General features: G+C 49.8%; 1 protein-coding gene across 2 annotated transcripts in view; it reads left to right on the top strand.

Annotated features, from left to right (window-relative positions):
* The window catches only part of Galnt10 (polypeptide N-acetylgalactosaminyltransferase 10), a 144350-nt gene that overhangs the window by 76620 nt on the left and 52284 nt on the right, over nucleotides 1-15446 (top strand). For both annotated transcript variants that reach the window (XM_075992527.1, XM_075992529.1), the window contains exon 4: nucleotides 7285-7451. In XM_075992527.1, the coding sequence (XP_075848642.1) occupies nucleotides 7285-7451 (167 nt within the window). The remainder of the gene's footprint in view (nucleotides 1-7284; nucleotides 7452-15446) is intronic.

Below are 15446 nucleotides of genomic sequence, written 5' to 3'. Positions count from 1 at the left end.
CCTCCAGCTCCCAAACTCCAGAAATAAAACCGCTTGTGGCTGCAAGGAAAGATGCATAGGTTAATGATGGATTAGCTATTGTGCGCGCCGGGGGTGGGGAGGGGTGGGGGGGGGGTAATTAGCGAACTTGAAGACACAGCAAAGCGCACAGCCCAAAATAACACATAAAGTTTTGAAAAATAAAATGGCTATGAAGTCTGGGATAATTGTGCATATATATACTATGCATATAGTTGGGACCTGTGGCAAAGAGAAAGGAAGCAATGACTTGGCCCTCTCCAAATTGCGTGGTAACTGTAAAGCTACATTCAAGAAACCCAGTGAGGAGACTGGGAAGATGGCTCAGTGGGTAGAGCACTTGCCACAGAAAGCGTGAGGACTTGAGTTCGGATCCGAGAGCTAAGGCAAAACGTGATAAAATGTGTCTGTAATCTCAGTGTTCACACGGCAAGACGGAGACAGAGAGATGAGCTCAAGAGAGTCCCTGGAAGCTTGTGTGCCCGTTAGCTCGGCATGGACAGCAGCAATGAGACCCTATCTCAAATAAGATGGAAGGCAAGAGCAGACGCCCAGAGTTGTTCCCTGTCCTCCTCCTCTGCAGTGTGGCGGGCAGATGCTCACATCCGTGCACACAAATGCACACACACACATGCATCTCATGAAGAATAAGTAATTGTCGGCAGCCGCAGATGGGAGCAGGGAACCAAGCTAGGAGTCTGACGGGAAATGAGAGTGATTTGTGTTAGCTGGGAGCAGCAGAGGAGCCAGAGCTGGTTCTCAGGATACCGTGAAGATGGAGACAGCAGGGTCTACTTAGAAGCTGCATGGAAGCAAGTGAAAGAACAGAATCAAGCATAGTGTCAAGGCTCGTGCCTCAGAGTCACCAAAAAGGTGGAATCATTTGCACAGGAAGGGGATGAGTTCGGGAAGAGCAGGATTGCAGGGAGGCGTCCGAGCGAGGCACTGTTAAATATGTAGATGAGTGATATGTACAAGGTAGGTGAGTGCGTGGTGGCTTTGTGAAAAGTGGAAATGGGGTTTTTGAGTTGCTGTGTTCAGATTGTGGTTTAGGTAACCTTCTGTGAAGAGCAAAAGACAGAGATCCAGCAAGATTATAAGTCTAAACTGACCCAAGACTAGCTGGTGTCAGGTTACATGGATTGTTTGTTGGTTAGTTTTAACTGTCCACAGCCTAGAATTCTGAGAAACAGCCTCAATTGAGGAATTGTCTAGATCAAGTCAGCCTTAAGGGGGGGGTGCAGAGAGGTATTGATTGTTAATTGAGGCAGAAAGACCTGCCTATTGTGGGAGGTGCCATCCCCTAGTTTGGGGTTCTGAATGGTCTAAGAGTGGTCTGTTACCATTTAACAGAGAGCAAGCAGGCAGCACGAACGTTGGTTTTTTCTGCTCTTTACTACAGATGTGATGCAGTCAGCTGTTTGGAGTTCCTGCCTCAACTTCCCCCACCTCTGCCATTTCTCCTAGAGTCCACGCCCGCTGTCCCTGGTGCCATCCAGAGAAGTTGGTTAGATCTTCCGCAGACTAGTGACAGGCTTAGAAGCCACAGTACTGACTAGCAGGCTCCATCCTTTCCATCCTGATTCGTGTAGTAAAGTGAGCCTGGCGGGCACCTTTCAAATGGAATGCCCCAGAAGCGTGCAGGATGTGGAATTCTGGCTGCAGGCGGGCCGTGGGCATCCTGACGTGCGAGGTGGTTACCGGGGCAGCAATGGGCTGGGAGGTCTGTGCACTGGGAAAGAAAAGTACAGGTTCTTCTGCAGCATCTCTACTTTCTCAGGAACTCATATCAACTCTCCTCTAAAATTCAACAACTTTCTTCTGAACCATGGAGGGGTTTTTTGTTTGTTTGTTTTGTTTTTAAGATAGCAGCTATTGATCCATTGAACCCCAATATCAAGATTTAAAAGCTCGCAAGCCTTGAAGCAAAACGGCAGCCAGTACAATTTCTCCGGGTGACTTTTATTTCCTCTGGTTGGTTTAAGCCAGATTTCAGCGGGCTCAGCCTGTGGGTTGAAAAATTGTAGAGATTGATAGCTTGCAAGCAAAGCCTGTCAGCTAAAACTCAAACACGCGTGTATCACCCACAACACAGCTGCCTAAGAACCACCACAGCCACACCCGCCGAGGGATGATGTTTGTGTGAGTTTGGATTTTCTCATTGTTGTTCTGTTGTTCTTACAGAGGCATTTTTTGAATTTTCTAGAAATAGTTGATATGTTCACCTTTAATTTTTAAAAAGGCCCCCATTTCTTGTGTGCTTTTGATACTGAAACAATGTAAAGAAAAAGAAAAGAGTGAAGGAAAGATGAAGACTCCCCTGTCTTACTCAGCGTTCCCTGTCAACCCAATGCAGCCTACAGTCACCCAAAAAGGGTTTCTCAATTAAACAACTGTCTGCAATCAGGTTGGCTTGCGGGCGTGTCTTGACGGTGAATCGATGCAGTTGGTTCCAGCCCACTCTGGGCGGCACCGTTCATCAGGCAGGTGGTTCTAGGCTATTTCAGAAAGCTAGTTCAGCATGAGCCCGGGAACAAGCCAGCGAGCAGCGTTCCTCCAAGATTCGTGTGCAAATTCCTGCCCAGACTGCGCTCAGTGATGGGCAGTGACCTGGAAGTGTAAACTGAAATAAAGCCCTTTCCTCCCCTCAGTTGCTTTTGGTCATGGTGTTTATCAGGGCGATAGGATGAAAGTAGCGCCCCACCTCTCTCCCTCCCTCAAGAAGGCCTGGGGAAGCGCGGTGACGAGCTAAGCAGCTTAGTTTAGGGACAGAACAGGGTGCCCTCCTTGTGGCAAGTCCTCCTCTCCACATTAGGCATGGAGTGGAGGTGGGGCTGGCGGCCCTCCATCCCAACCCCCGACACACTCAGATCCAAGCTCTGCCCAGGCAAGGAGTGCAAGCTGTTTGATCTTTGCTCGTAGTATATATAGCCGTGTGTGGGGTTCGTGTTCCATTTGATTCTACAACAAGTGGCTGGACTGTTTTATTCTGCAAATAGCCTCTTTGATTTTATCATGTTCATGTTTGTCAGCCATAGCTGTGTGATAATCTTCAGGATTAGTCCATCCTCTCCTCCGTAGGTGTGCCATACTGGTACTTTCCAGTTCTTTGCTTCTGGAGACGCCATGGCGGAACGTTCTGGAACTTGTACCTCTGTCCAGCTTGTTTGCCTTCTCTCCTTTCGTGAATCATCAAGTGTCTTGGGGCAAAGTCCATTTCGTCCTGGCATCTGTCAGCCATCACTTAGCCCTTGGCCATGACGTCGTCTTAAGGGACACACAGTCCCATGGTCATTAGCAGAGGCAGGAGGATCATCATGAGTTTTAAACCAGCTGTAGGCTAGATAGCAACACCCTGTCTCCAAAAAAGAAAAGAAACAATTATTTATGACCTGAACAAAGAAGTTTCTAGAACATAGGTTCATACAGGTAAGGACCCCCACCTCCAAAAAAAGAAAAAGAAAAGAAAAGAAAAGAAAACCAGCACAGTCCAAAACCTGGTTGAGACTGCCTGCGTCTGAACTCTGGTGTAAGCAAGGCAGGAATGTAAATCTACAGAGGCCTGATTGGGCTGAGGCCCACGACTAAGTGGCAATAAACTTTGACTAAGTGGCAATAAACCTCATTCCTCTGGCTGGGTCTTGAGCAGGTGCCTGTGGCTGGCTCTCAGCAGAGCGGCCGTGAATGGGGAAGGGCTCCATAAGGGACTTAGCTTTGGCCCTCTGGTCCCGTTCATCTTCGCACTTCTTGATTCCAGCCGGCTGTGTGCTGCTGAGGGTTTGGCTGCTGTCGTTTTGGTTTTGTGTTTGGTTTTGATGCTCGGTTTCTGTTCAGCCAGTGCTGGCCTCGGCCTCCCAGCCTTCCCCTCACAGCTTCACTGCCGGGAGGACCACATTCATCTCTGAGTGCATTCAAGAGAAGGCTGTCTCTCATCACTGGACAGAAGAGAGAAGGGCTGCGGCTGCCTGCTTAGGCAGGAGTCGGAACATTGGTGTGTGCCCCGAGAGTGTGAGCCGAGCACTGGGCATGCAGTGCGTTCATTTCTCACTGCTCTGAGCTATGTACGCCTTGTGATCAGCTGTTTAAGTGGGTTCCCTGATATGATGGACGGTAACCTGGAATCGTGACTGAGATAAGCAAGCCCTCCTTCCTCTTAAAATACTTTTTGTCGAGATCTTTTGTTATCATAACAGAAAGGAAACTCAGAAAGAGCCCCACAAGCACAGCCGGCCAGACTTGTTCCTCAGGTCCCAGTTTCGGTGGCTCCCTGAGGTGGTAGCACGTCAAAAGCTGGGGTAGCAGGACTGTTCTGGGATGGAAGGACTTGAGAAACCACCAGCCACGTGGTGGGTCCATTTGGGGACACATCATGAGGGCTTGGGGAGGGAGGTAATGTCTAAGGAGACACTCTTGTGTAGTGCCCACATTCCCAGCCATGCTTTCTCACCCTTTCTCCTCCCAGGTGCCCTTCCTCACTTCTGGAGTGTGCCCCACTCCCTCACGTTGTCCCCCAACATGCAGGTGCCAAGACGCAACTGTGTCCCTTTCCTTTCAGGGCTTCAAGCCAGTGATGTCACCCGTGGACTGCCATGTCAGTGGGACTCTAAGTGGCTGCCTCCCCTTCCTCAGGGCCCAGGCCTTGCTTCAAGCAGGGAAGACATGCCCATCTGGTCTGCCAGGGTCACGTCAGCGCTTAGATAGGAAAGCGGCCCACAGGTGTCAACCCATCATGGAGGTGTGGCTCCCCCCTTCATCCCCATCTTTCCCTCTTGCACCTCTTCCTCTCCCCTCCTCCCTCCCCTAACGCATAGGTAGCGTCACCTCCTTACACACGCCTCCCCCAGTGCTTCTCCAGTCATCATCCCCGCCGTTCTTCCCAGGATCCCAGAAACCTTTCCACAGGGGTGTTGTGAATTTGGATATTTACTATGGTGACCCTTGAACCCCAGTGTCATCAGAATCACACAGATTTGTTAAAACCGAACTGCTGGGCCCTGGCCCTGAGACCATCACTCTTGTGCAGGTGGTTTGGGCCAGGCCAGAACGTTAGCTTTCTAACAAGCTCTTAGGTCTAATGAGGCCGCTGGTCCGGGCAAGATAACTCGTTCAGAATAGCTGCCTTCTTTGCTCCCGCTTCCTTCCCTCTTCCCATCTCACTTCTCTCCAGAAGCAAAGCAGAGTTTATTATAAAGTAAATAGATTGGCTTACTTCTGTAAAATAAATCTTAGGCTGAGCAAATGGACTTAGATATTGTTCGCCTGAATTAGACTCACGCACTTCTTCAGAACCTAAAATGGACTGGGAAGACGGCTCCGTGGATGAGAGCACGTGCCGGGCCGTGCAGGTGTGAGGACTTGAGTCTGAACCTCCAGCACCCTTGTAAAAAGATGGGTGTGGCTACAGCCGGTGACCCCAGCATGGGGGAGCTGGAGCTGAAGCATGGGGAGGGCAGGGAATCCTAGGAGCTGTCCAGCCAGCCATCCTCGCCAAAACAGACAGATTCGGGTTCAGTGAGGAACCTTGTCTCAACACACACACACACACACACACATACGCACACACGGACACACATACGTGGAAAGTCTGGCAAGCTGTAGCAAGGGGAACCTAAAGAAGTGTGTCATGTAGCGAGGTTTCCACAATGGAACAGTCAGTAAAAAATGAAGGTATGAAGTGTACACTACCAAGTTTCCTGGAAAGTACTGCAAGGCCAGCAATTTACACCTGCAGCTGTCCATACAAAAAAAGTTGAAACAGTACGGTCATTAGCCAAAACATCCCGTGGCCTCCGGGAAGGAGGGGGAACTAGATGAGGAGACCCAATGAGAGGCAGGAATCTTTGAATTACCCCTTTTTAGAGTTGGCCTTGGAGCTGTATGCTTCACACAATTCTATAAACATAACTAGATCTAAATTAAAGTGCAAGCCCTAAAGACAAGTAAGTGGACCCAGATGTTCTGTACACATGTGATTGCAGAATGAGACATGAGGCAATCACTCAAGCAGCTTCAGAACAGAAATTTTGACTGAAACATAAGCTATAGAAAAAATATGTAAAACTGTTGCTACCAGTAATGCTGGGGTTGCTTTTCCTGACGGTAGCACATATTGTAGGACAAGAAGAAAGTACATAGTTTTGTTAATGTTAGGAACCTAGGTAGGGTTTATTTTGTTTTGGGTATACATGTGAGTATCATGTGTTTGTATGTGCACCACATGTATGCCTGGTACCTGAAAAGGCCAGAAGAGGGCGTTGGAACCTCTCTGGAGCTAGAGTTGCAAGGGATTGTGAGCGACCTGATGTGGGTGTTGGGAACCTCAACCAGGTCCTCTTAAAAGAACAGCAAGTGCTTCTGACTGCTGAGCCATCGCTCTAACCCCAATAAATAGCATTTGGCAAACTAAATGCAATATAGAAAACCAAAAGTGTGATGAGAAAACTATAGGTCAAAATTCCTAATGAGAATAGATGCAAAGCTCTTCAACAAAATAATCAGGATACAAAATATTCAATATTACATAAGGATTATGTACTGTGGCCATCTAGGCTATCCCAGAAATGCAAGGTTGGTTTAATATAGGACCACCAGCCAGTGTGATAAACCATCCTAATACAGCAAAAGACAAATGCCAGCAAATGCGGGGGGGGGCATTTGACACATCCAAACTTAAGATGTTCCACAGACTCCACAGACTAAGAATATAAGGAACTTCTTGCCAAGTGGCCAATGGAAAACTACACTACTCAGGGACGAAAGGCTACCCCCCCACACACACCGCCAGAAGATCAGGAGCAGGACAAGGTGTCTGCCCTTGCCACTTTTACCTAACATTGCTTTACAATCTCAAAGCAGGGCAGTCAGACAAGAAAATTAGTAAATAAATTAGTGGATGGCTTCTAGGTTGGAAATTTAGTAAAATTGTCTATTGATTAATGACATTCTCTCTCTCTCTCTCTCTCTCTCTCTCTCTCTCTCTCTCTCTCTCTCTCGTGTGTGTGTGTGTGTGTAGTGTAAGCCTGACTTCATACAAAGGCAAGGGTCTTTTACACAGGTCCCACTCAGCCAGCAGTAGAACTAAGACACCATGGGACCAAGGACAATAGAGTCCTGCAGCAGCTAAGGTCATTCCATCTCTCTCCTACCCTAATGTCTGGAAAGGACATGGGACTCCCATTTAGCCACATCTGCGTTCTTCCCACAGTGTGGAAACTGAGTGGTGACTCTGGATAACACCTGTCTCCTCTCCTCTGTGTCTCCCTCCAGCTGCAATGGCAAGCGCTACCTGGAGACACTCCCCAACACCAGCATCATCATCCCCTTTCACAACGAGGGCTGGTCCTCACTGCTCCGCACCGTTCACAGCGTGCTCAACCGCTCACCCCCAGAACTGGTGGCCGAGATCGTGTTGGTCGATGACTTCAGTGATCGAGGTAGGCGCTGCCCGCCCTGGCTCTGCTCCCTGAGCTCCATGCTCACGGGAGCGGGGTGCTACCCACAGAGGAGTTCTCCGGCCATGTGATCCATGATTCCCTATTTACTCGACAGCGACTACGCAGACCTTGCACCTCACACACGATCTCATTTCGCATTCACAACGTCCCAGCAAACGGATCCCGTTTTAATCCCTTTTTGTCTGTTTGGAAATGCAAACAGATGAGCAACAGCTAGCATAGCCATGGATCACCTGTCTACCTATTTACAGGACTGGTATATCTTGCATTTGGGTGCTGTCTAAGTTTGCTTTCCATCGCTGTGATAAACACCATTACCCAAAGCAACTTGGAGGAGGAAAGCGTTTACTTTTATGGTCACAGTTCATCACTGAAGAAAGTCAGGTCAGGGATTAAGCCAGAACCGAAGCAGAAACCACAGAGGAACACTGCTTACTGGCTTGATCCCTAACTTCTGCTTAGCTCGCTTTCTTACACAGCCCAGGCCCACCTGCTAGGGATAGCACCGCCCACAGTGGCCAGACCCTCCTGTATCCATTAGCGATGAAGACAGTGCCCTGTAGACTGGCACACGGGCTAGTCTGATCAAACCATTCTTCAACTGAGGTTTCTTTTTGTCAGGTGACTCTAGGTTGTGTCAAGCTGGCAGTAAAAGCTAATCAGAACAGGGGCTGTTGCTTAAAAAAAAAAACAGTTAACTCATTCAATGCTGCTTCCCCTTCCTCCTGGTCACAACATGGCTGCTGCACCCCTGGAAGTTCTGGCCAAAAGGTGCAGCCTCCTCCTGTCGAGCTGTATCTTCTTTTTCTAGAAGGTTCTTCAGAACCGTTTGGCCAGAACTCTGGAATCTGGTTCATCTATCTGTGTGGAAGGCTACCACCATGAGACTTTGTGTCTGTGGTAGAGGCGGAAGGTTGGAGTCGTGGTAAAAGGGTGTCAAGCCAGTCTGCCTGTGGCATTTACCACAGCGTGGCACAGGCACAAAGCTGCGTCTCTGTGCCTCCAACCGTGTGACCTTATCCATATACAGAGACTGTGCATCTCATCTGGGGATGGAAGGACATGGAGGTGCGGTCTCAAATGCAGTTCAAGACGGACTGCCTTCCAGCTCGTGGCCTCCCACTTCTAGGGCATCCGTAAGGTCTGTGAACCTGTGACGGCAGTGGGAAGCCTTCCTGTCACGCAGCTCTTAGCAGCAAGCCTGGAAATAGTTAGCCTCTGACCTTGCCCCTGACTTCTACTTTCTCTACGACCTTAGCCCAGGCTCCTGATCCCCTTTTGTGCTTCAGCTCCCTCATGTGTGAAAAGGAATAGTTAAGAGCGACTTCCTTTTGGGAGTCCTGACTGTTAAATGGGTTACTAGATACGAGACAGTTAGGTGCTTGGGGCCATGCCTCACCCAGGGAGAATAAAAATAAGGGTTCCCAAAAGGAAATCCATCTTAACTATTCCTTACAAGTTTGTCTCTCTGTCCCTGTGTCACTGTGACCACGTGCACTGGCTTCCGGGCTCTTCTGTTCGTCCCTGTGTCACTGTGACCACACACACTGGCCTCCAGGCTCTCCTCTCCATCCCTGTGTCACTGTGACCACACACACTGGCCTCCAGGCTCTCCTGTCCATCCCTGTGTCACTGTGACCACACACACTGGCTTCTGGGCTCTCCTCTCCATTCCTGTGTCACTGTGACCACACACACTGGCCTCCAGGCTCTCCTCTCCATTCCTGTGTCACTGTGACCACACACACTGGCTTCTGGGCTCTCCTGTCCATTCCTGTCTCTGTGACCACACACACTGGCTTCTGGGCTCTCCTGTCCATCCCTGTGTCACTGTGACCACACACACTGGCTTCTGGGCTCTCCTGTCCATCCCTGTGTCACTGTGACCACACACACTGGCTTCTGGGCTCTCCTGTCCATTCCTGTGTCACTGTGACCACACACACTGGCCTCCAGGCTCTCCTGTCCGTCCCTGTGTCACTGTGACCACACACACTGGCCTCCAGGCTCTCCTGTCCATTCCTGTGTCACTGTGACCACACACACTGGCCTCCAGGCTCTCCTCTCCATTCCTGTGTCACTGTGACCACACACACTGGCCTCCAGGCTCTCCTGTCCATCCCTGTGTCACTGTGACCACACACACTGGCCTCCAGGCTCTCCTCTCCATTCCTGTGTCACTGTGACCACACACACTGGCCTCCAGGCTCTCCTGTCCATTCCTGTGTCACTGTGACCACACACACTGGCCTCCAGGCTCTCCTCTCCATTCCTGTGTCACTGTGACCACACACACTGGCCTCCAGGCTCTCCTGTCCATTCCTGTGTCACTGTGACCACACACACTGGCCTCCAGGCTCTCCTGTCCATTCCTGTGTCACTGTGACCACACACACTGGCCTCCAGGCTCTCCTCTCCATTCCTGTGTCACTGTGACCACACACACTGGCCTCCAGGCTCTCCTGTCCATTCCTGTGTCACTGTGACCACACACACTGGCCTCCAGGCTCTCCTGTCCATTCCTGTGTCACTGTGACCACACACACTGGCCTCCAGGCTCTCCTCTCCATTCCTGTGTCACTGTGACCACACACACTGGCCTCCAGGCTCTCCTGTCCATTCCTGTGTCACTGTGACCACACACACTGGCCTCCAGGCTCTCCTCTCCATTCCTGTGTCACTGTGACCACACACACTGGCCTCCAGGCTCTCCTGTCCATTCCTGTGTCACTGTGACCACACACACTGGCCTCCAGGCTCTCCTCTCCATTCCTGTGTCACTGTGACCACACACACTGGCTTCTGGGCTCTCCTGTCCATTCCTGTGTCACTGTGACCACACACACTGGCCTCCAGGCTCTCCTGTCCATTCCTGTGTCACTGTGACCACACACACTGGCCTCCAGGCTCTCCTGTCCATTCCTGTGTCACTGTGACCACACACTGGCCTCCAGGCTCTCCTGTCCATTCCTGTGTCACTGTGACCACACACACTGGCCTCCAGGCTCTCCTGTCCATTCCTGTGTCACTGTGACCACACACACTGGCCTCCAGGCTCTCCTGTCCATTCCTTGTCACTGTGACCACACACACTGGCCTCCAGGCTCTCCTGTCCATTCCTGTGTCACTGTGACCACACACACTGGCTTCTGGGCTCTCCTGTCCATTCCTGTGTCACTGTGACCACACACACTGGCTTCTGGGCTCTCCTGTCCATTCCTGTGTCACTGTGACCACACACACTGGCCTCCAGGCTCTCCTCTCCATTCCTGTGTCACTGTGACCACACACACTGGCCTCCAGGCTCTCCTGTCCGTCCCTGTGTCACTGTGACCACACACACTGGCCTCCAGGCTCTCCTGTCCATTCCTGTGTCACTGTGACCACACACACTGGCCTCCAGGCTCTCCTGTCCGTCCCTGTGTCACTGTGACCACACACACTGGCCTCCAGGCTCTCCTCTCCATTCCTGTGTCACTGTGACCACACACACTGGCTTCTGGGCTCTCCTGTCCATTCCTGTGTCACTGTGACCACACACACTGGCTTCTGGGCTCTCCTCTCCATTCCTGTGTCACTGTGACCACACACACTGGCTTCTGGGCTCTCCTGTCCATCCCTGTGTCACTGTGACCACACACACTGGCTTCTGGGCTCTCCTGTCCGTCCCTGTGTCACTGTGACCACACACACTGGCCTCCAGGCTCTCCTCTCCATTCCTGTGTCACTGTGACCACGCTCTATTCCAGGCTCTCTTCCCTTTAGCCTCTCTGACATCCTGAGCACTTTCCCTCCTTCTCAACAGAGAGGATTGCCAAGACTCTGGCACTTACGGAATCTCAATTAGTTTGTAATGAAGGAAATCTATAAACCTTCGGGGAATGTCTGGCAAAAACACAGGGTGCAAGAATCGATGTATTTATGGGACGTTCTGTGCATCTTTAAGAAAGCAAAAGCTAGGTTGTGTGAATCAAGCACTATATAAATGATGTCCCGGGAAAGAAGCGAATCGGGTGAGTGTGTTCAGACTGCATCTGAAGCATCGAGAGCTCCGGTGTGTGGGAAAGGATCGTCTCTGTCGCGGAAAATAGCTGCGTTTTATTTTCAGAAAGTGACACTTCCACTGAGGCGGTGAGCCGTCTGCATTTTAAAAGTCTGCACAGCAGGAGCATTCAGCTGTGCACTTTCTCCTGGTTTTCTGTGATGACTTCCAGCCCGACCGTGAGTGATAGTGTGTGTATGTGTGTGCGCACACGCACGTGCGAACACGCTCACGCACATGAGTAAAGCCATAGCTAGTCTCAGATATCATTTGTTTTAGATTCGTTTCTGTTGCTGCCGTAAAACATCTTGACAAAGGCTTCTTGCAGGAAAAGCGTTTATTTGAGTTCAGTTTCAGGCGACAGTCCATCACTGCAGAAAAGTCACGGTGGCAGGAGCTTGAGACGTCGGGTCAGATCACATCCATGGTCAAGAGCAGAGAGAGGTGAATGCGTGTGTGCCTGTTTGCTTGTTTGTGCTCAGCTTGATTTTTCCACTCTTAGACAATTCATGATCCCCTGCTTAGGTAGCGGTGCCTCCCGCAGTAGGCTGGGTCTTCTCATCAAGTAACTTAAGTAGGACAGCCCCTCATAGACATGTCCACAGGCCAAACCAGTGTAGGGAGCCCCTCACTGAAGCCCTTTTCTCAAGTGATTTTCTGTTAATATCTTGTAGGCAATTTTTAAAAAATTATTATATTTTATTTGGTTTGTGTGTGTGTGTGTAAGCATGGGCATGAGTTTGAGCACAGGGCAACTTGCGGAAGTCACTTATCTCCTTCCACCATGTAGGTGCCAGGGATGCGGTCATCAGGCTTTTATTGAGCACATTTATACACCAAGTCATCTCGCCACCCAGAGTAAAGCTAACCTTCACCTCATTCCTCAGGAGCCATCTGCCCTGTGTGTTGTTGTTTGTTTGCTTGCTTTTTTTTATGATTTATTTATTTATTATGTATACAACATTCTGCCTCGATGTATGCCCGCAGGCCAGAAGAGGGTGCCAGATCTCAGTACAGATGGTTGTGAGCCCCCATGTAGTTGCTGGGAATTGAACTCAGGACCTCTGGAAGAGCAGCCAGTGCTCTTAACCTCTGAGCCATCTCTCCAGCCCCCTGTTTGCTTGCTTTTGAGACAGAGCCTTTAAATGCCCTGGTGCTTGCCATTCAGCTGCATTGGCTGTCCGGTGAGCCGCAGGATTCACCTGTCTCAGCATTGCCAGCTCTGAGGTTACAAGCATGTACTGCCATGCCCAACTTTCCACGTAGGCGAGAGAATCAGACCCAGGTCCTCTTGCTTCTGCAGCAAGCGCTTGACTGACTGAACCAGTTCCCCAGATTCTGAAACCAAACTTGAAACGGATTCCGTGTTTCACTAAAAGTGTAGTGAGAGGGAAATGAAGCCGGGTGGAGCAGGACATCAGAGTTCCTTGCAGGAAGGTCCCCAGGGAAAGGGCATGGAAAGGGCTGTCCATCTGTCTGCCGGTGGCTGCTGGGCCACTCTGGCAGCTGGAAGCTGGTGGAAGTGATTTTGACCCAGGCTTGAGAATGAGATGGCATCTGAGGTGAAATTAAAAGTAAGAGCTTCCTTGCTATGTCACTTGATCTAGCCGAAACCTGCTGGGTGTCACCCAGGTTGAGCTCATTAAGTGGGGAGCAGACAGAGGGAAGTGGCCAGTGACACCTAGAGAGTCTGACTGTACCAGAGCTGTTGTGAGCCACCGGTTTGGATGAGAGACGTCCCCCACAGGCTCATGTGTTTGAACACTCGGTCCCCAGTTGGTGGTGCCCTTTGGGGGAGGTAGAGCCTTGCTGAAAGAGGTGAGTGAATCAGTGTTAGCCCTGAAGGTATATCCTAGCCCCACTTCCTGCCCACTCTCTGCTTCTGTGTCCCTACAGACTCCATGAGTCCCAGCCACATGCTCCCTGTGCTTTGGCCTCCACCATGCTATCCCGGCCATGATGGACTGGACTTCCTCAAACTATGCCTGAGCTAGAATGCAGCTTTCCTCGCCTATGTGGGTTCATGGCGGATACTTGGTCACAGCGGAGAAAATTAGCTAGCTAATAAGAGTGATGTAAACACATTGTAGCTAGTTGACAGGAAGCCTCTCCAGCTAGCATTGGCCCAAAGGGAAAATTTATATATTCATATCACCCCCAAAGTGTAAGAAAGGGAAAATTCATATGTTCATATTACCCCTACCCCGACCTGGAGCACCACCTCCTAGATAAAACAGCAAAAATTCTTAGGTAAAACTTCAAAACATTCAGTCATTTCATTTGATCCTTATCCGTGTATTAAAAAGAGATGGTCGAGGCTGGAGAGATGACTCAGAGGTTAAGAGCGTTGCCTGCTCTTCCAAAGGTCCTGAGTTCAATTCCCAGCGACCACATGGTGGCTCACAACCATCTGTAATGGAGTCTTCTGGCTTGCAGGCATACACACAAAGAGAATATTGTATACATAATAAATAATAAAATATTTGGAAAAAAAAGTTTAAAAAAAAAAAGAGATGGTCTCCTTTTCTCATTTATCATAAACATTAGTTCAGATCCTTTAAATAATATTGTTTATACTTAGCTAAGGAAGGGCATTGTCCAAAGAATAGGTGTTATCTCCTGCCAGCACCAACACACATACACACGTGCATACACATGCACACATACAAACACACAAACCAGTACCAACATACACAGACACACACACAGACAGGCATGTGCATGCATATGCACATATGCCTGTACACACACCCATAGACACACCAATACATACATGTGTTCATATGCATGCATGTACACACCCAGACATTTGCATACATAGGCATGCACACACTAATACTGACATACATACATCAACACACATGCATCCGGATGCATGTGCACACAAACACACACCAGTGCCAATTCATACAGACATGCACACCAACACACACATGCATACATAAGCATGCCCATACACACAGAAACACACACCAGCACCAACGCATAGTGACATGCACACTGACACGCATGCCTGTGCACACAGGCATGCGCACATAAACACAGATGCACACACCTAGCAGCCTCCAGATGTGGTCATGGCTCACAGAGACCACAAGAACTCTTCCTGCTTTTCTCAGACTCCAAGCCTGTCTTATCAGACATCCACCACTCCAGAGCCCTTGTTGACTTGATCTGAGTCCAGAAACACCTTTGAAGCTGTTACCATCTGCCTTAAAATGCTGCTGGTTCTCCTAGCTCCAGATAGGCACAGCGCCACAGCCCTGAAGATTAGGGAGGCCAAATCCTCACGTTTGTGTGTCTTTATTCCGAGAATTTCTGGAAGAAAAGAACAGAGTCCACCACTCTCCAGCCTTGGAAGCTTAATTTCTCTCTCTTTTCCTCTGCCTTCCTGCCTCAAACTAATAAATTTTATGAACATGTAATTTTTACATCGTTAAAAAGAACAAAGGACCAGGCCTGTGCTGAGGCCTCTTGTGGTGACATTCGTTCCTATAAAGTGTTAACAGATGTGTGCTGCTTAGTCTTGGGAAGCCTGCACACTGAATTTTTTCCAGAACGTTCTTTGATCCCACAATGATTGTTAAAAATTAATTATATTCATTTGCTTCACTTCTTCGAGACACACACGTTATTTGCAAATGAGCAGGAGCTCTCTACGGCTAACCTCTTCCTGTCTCCTGTTGCTGCTCGGCTTCTAAGTCCACTCACAAGAGGATTTCCTGGGCACTGTGGATGGTCACAGTGAGGGGAACGCAACAGGGGAGCGGGAGGCTCTGCTTTCTGCCAAGCCTGCTCAGACAGATCCCTTCCTGTACGCTGTCAGGATGCAGGCTGGAATGTTCTCCATCTGAACCGCTCTCCAGCCTCTCTTCATGAACTCCCAACCCAACGGTCACTTTGCTGGGCCTCACAACGACCAGCTCTGACCC

The sequence above is a fragment of the Microtus pennsylvanicus genome, chromosome 11 (genome assembly GCF_037038515.1).
Source record: "Microtus pennsylvanicus isolate mMicPen1 chromosome 11, mMicPen1.hap1, whole genome shotgun sequence".
In the NCBI taxonomy this organism is placed as follows: Eukaryota; Metazoa; Chordata; class Mammalia; order Rodentia; family Cricetidae; genus Microtus; species Microtus pennsylvanicus.
This window is presented reverse-complemented; position numbering and strand designations above follow the sequence as displayed.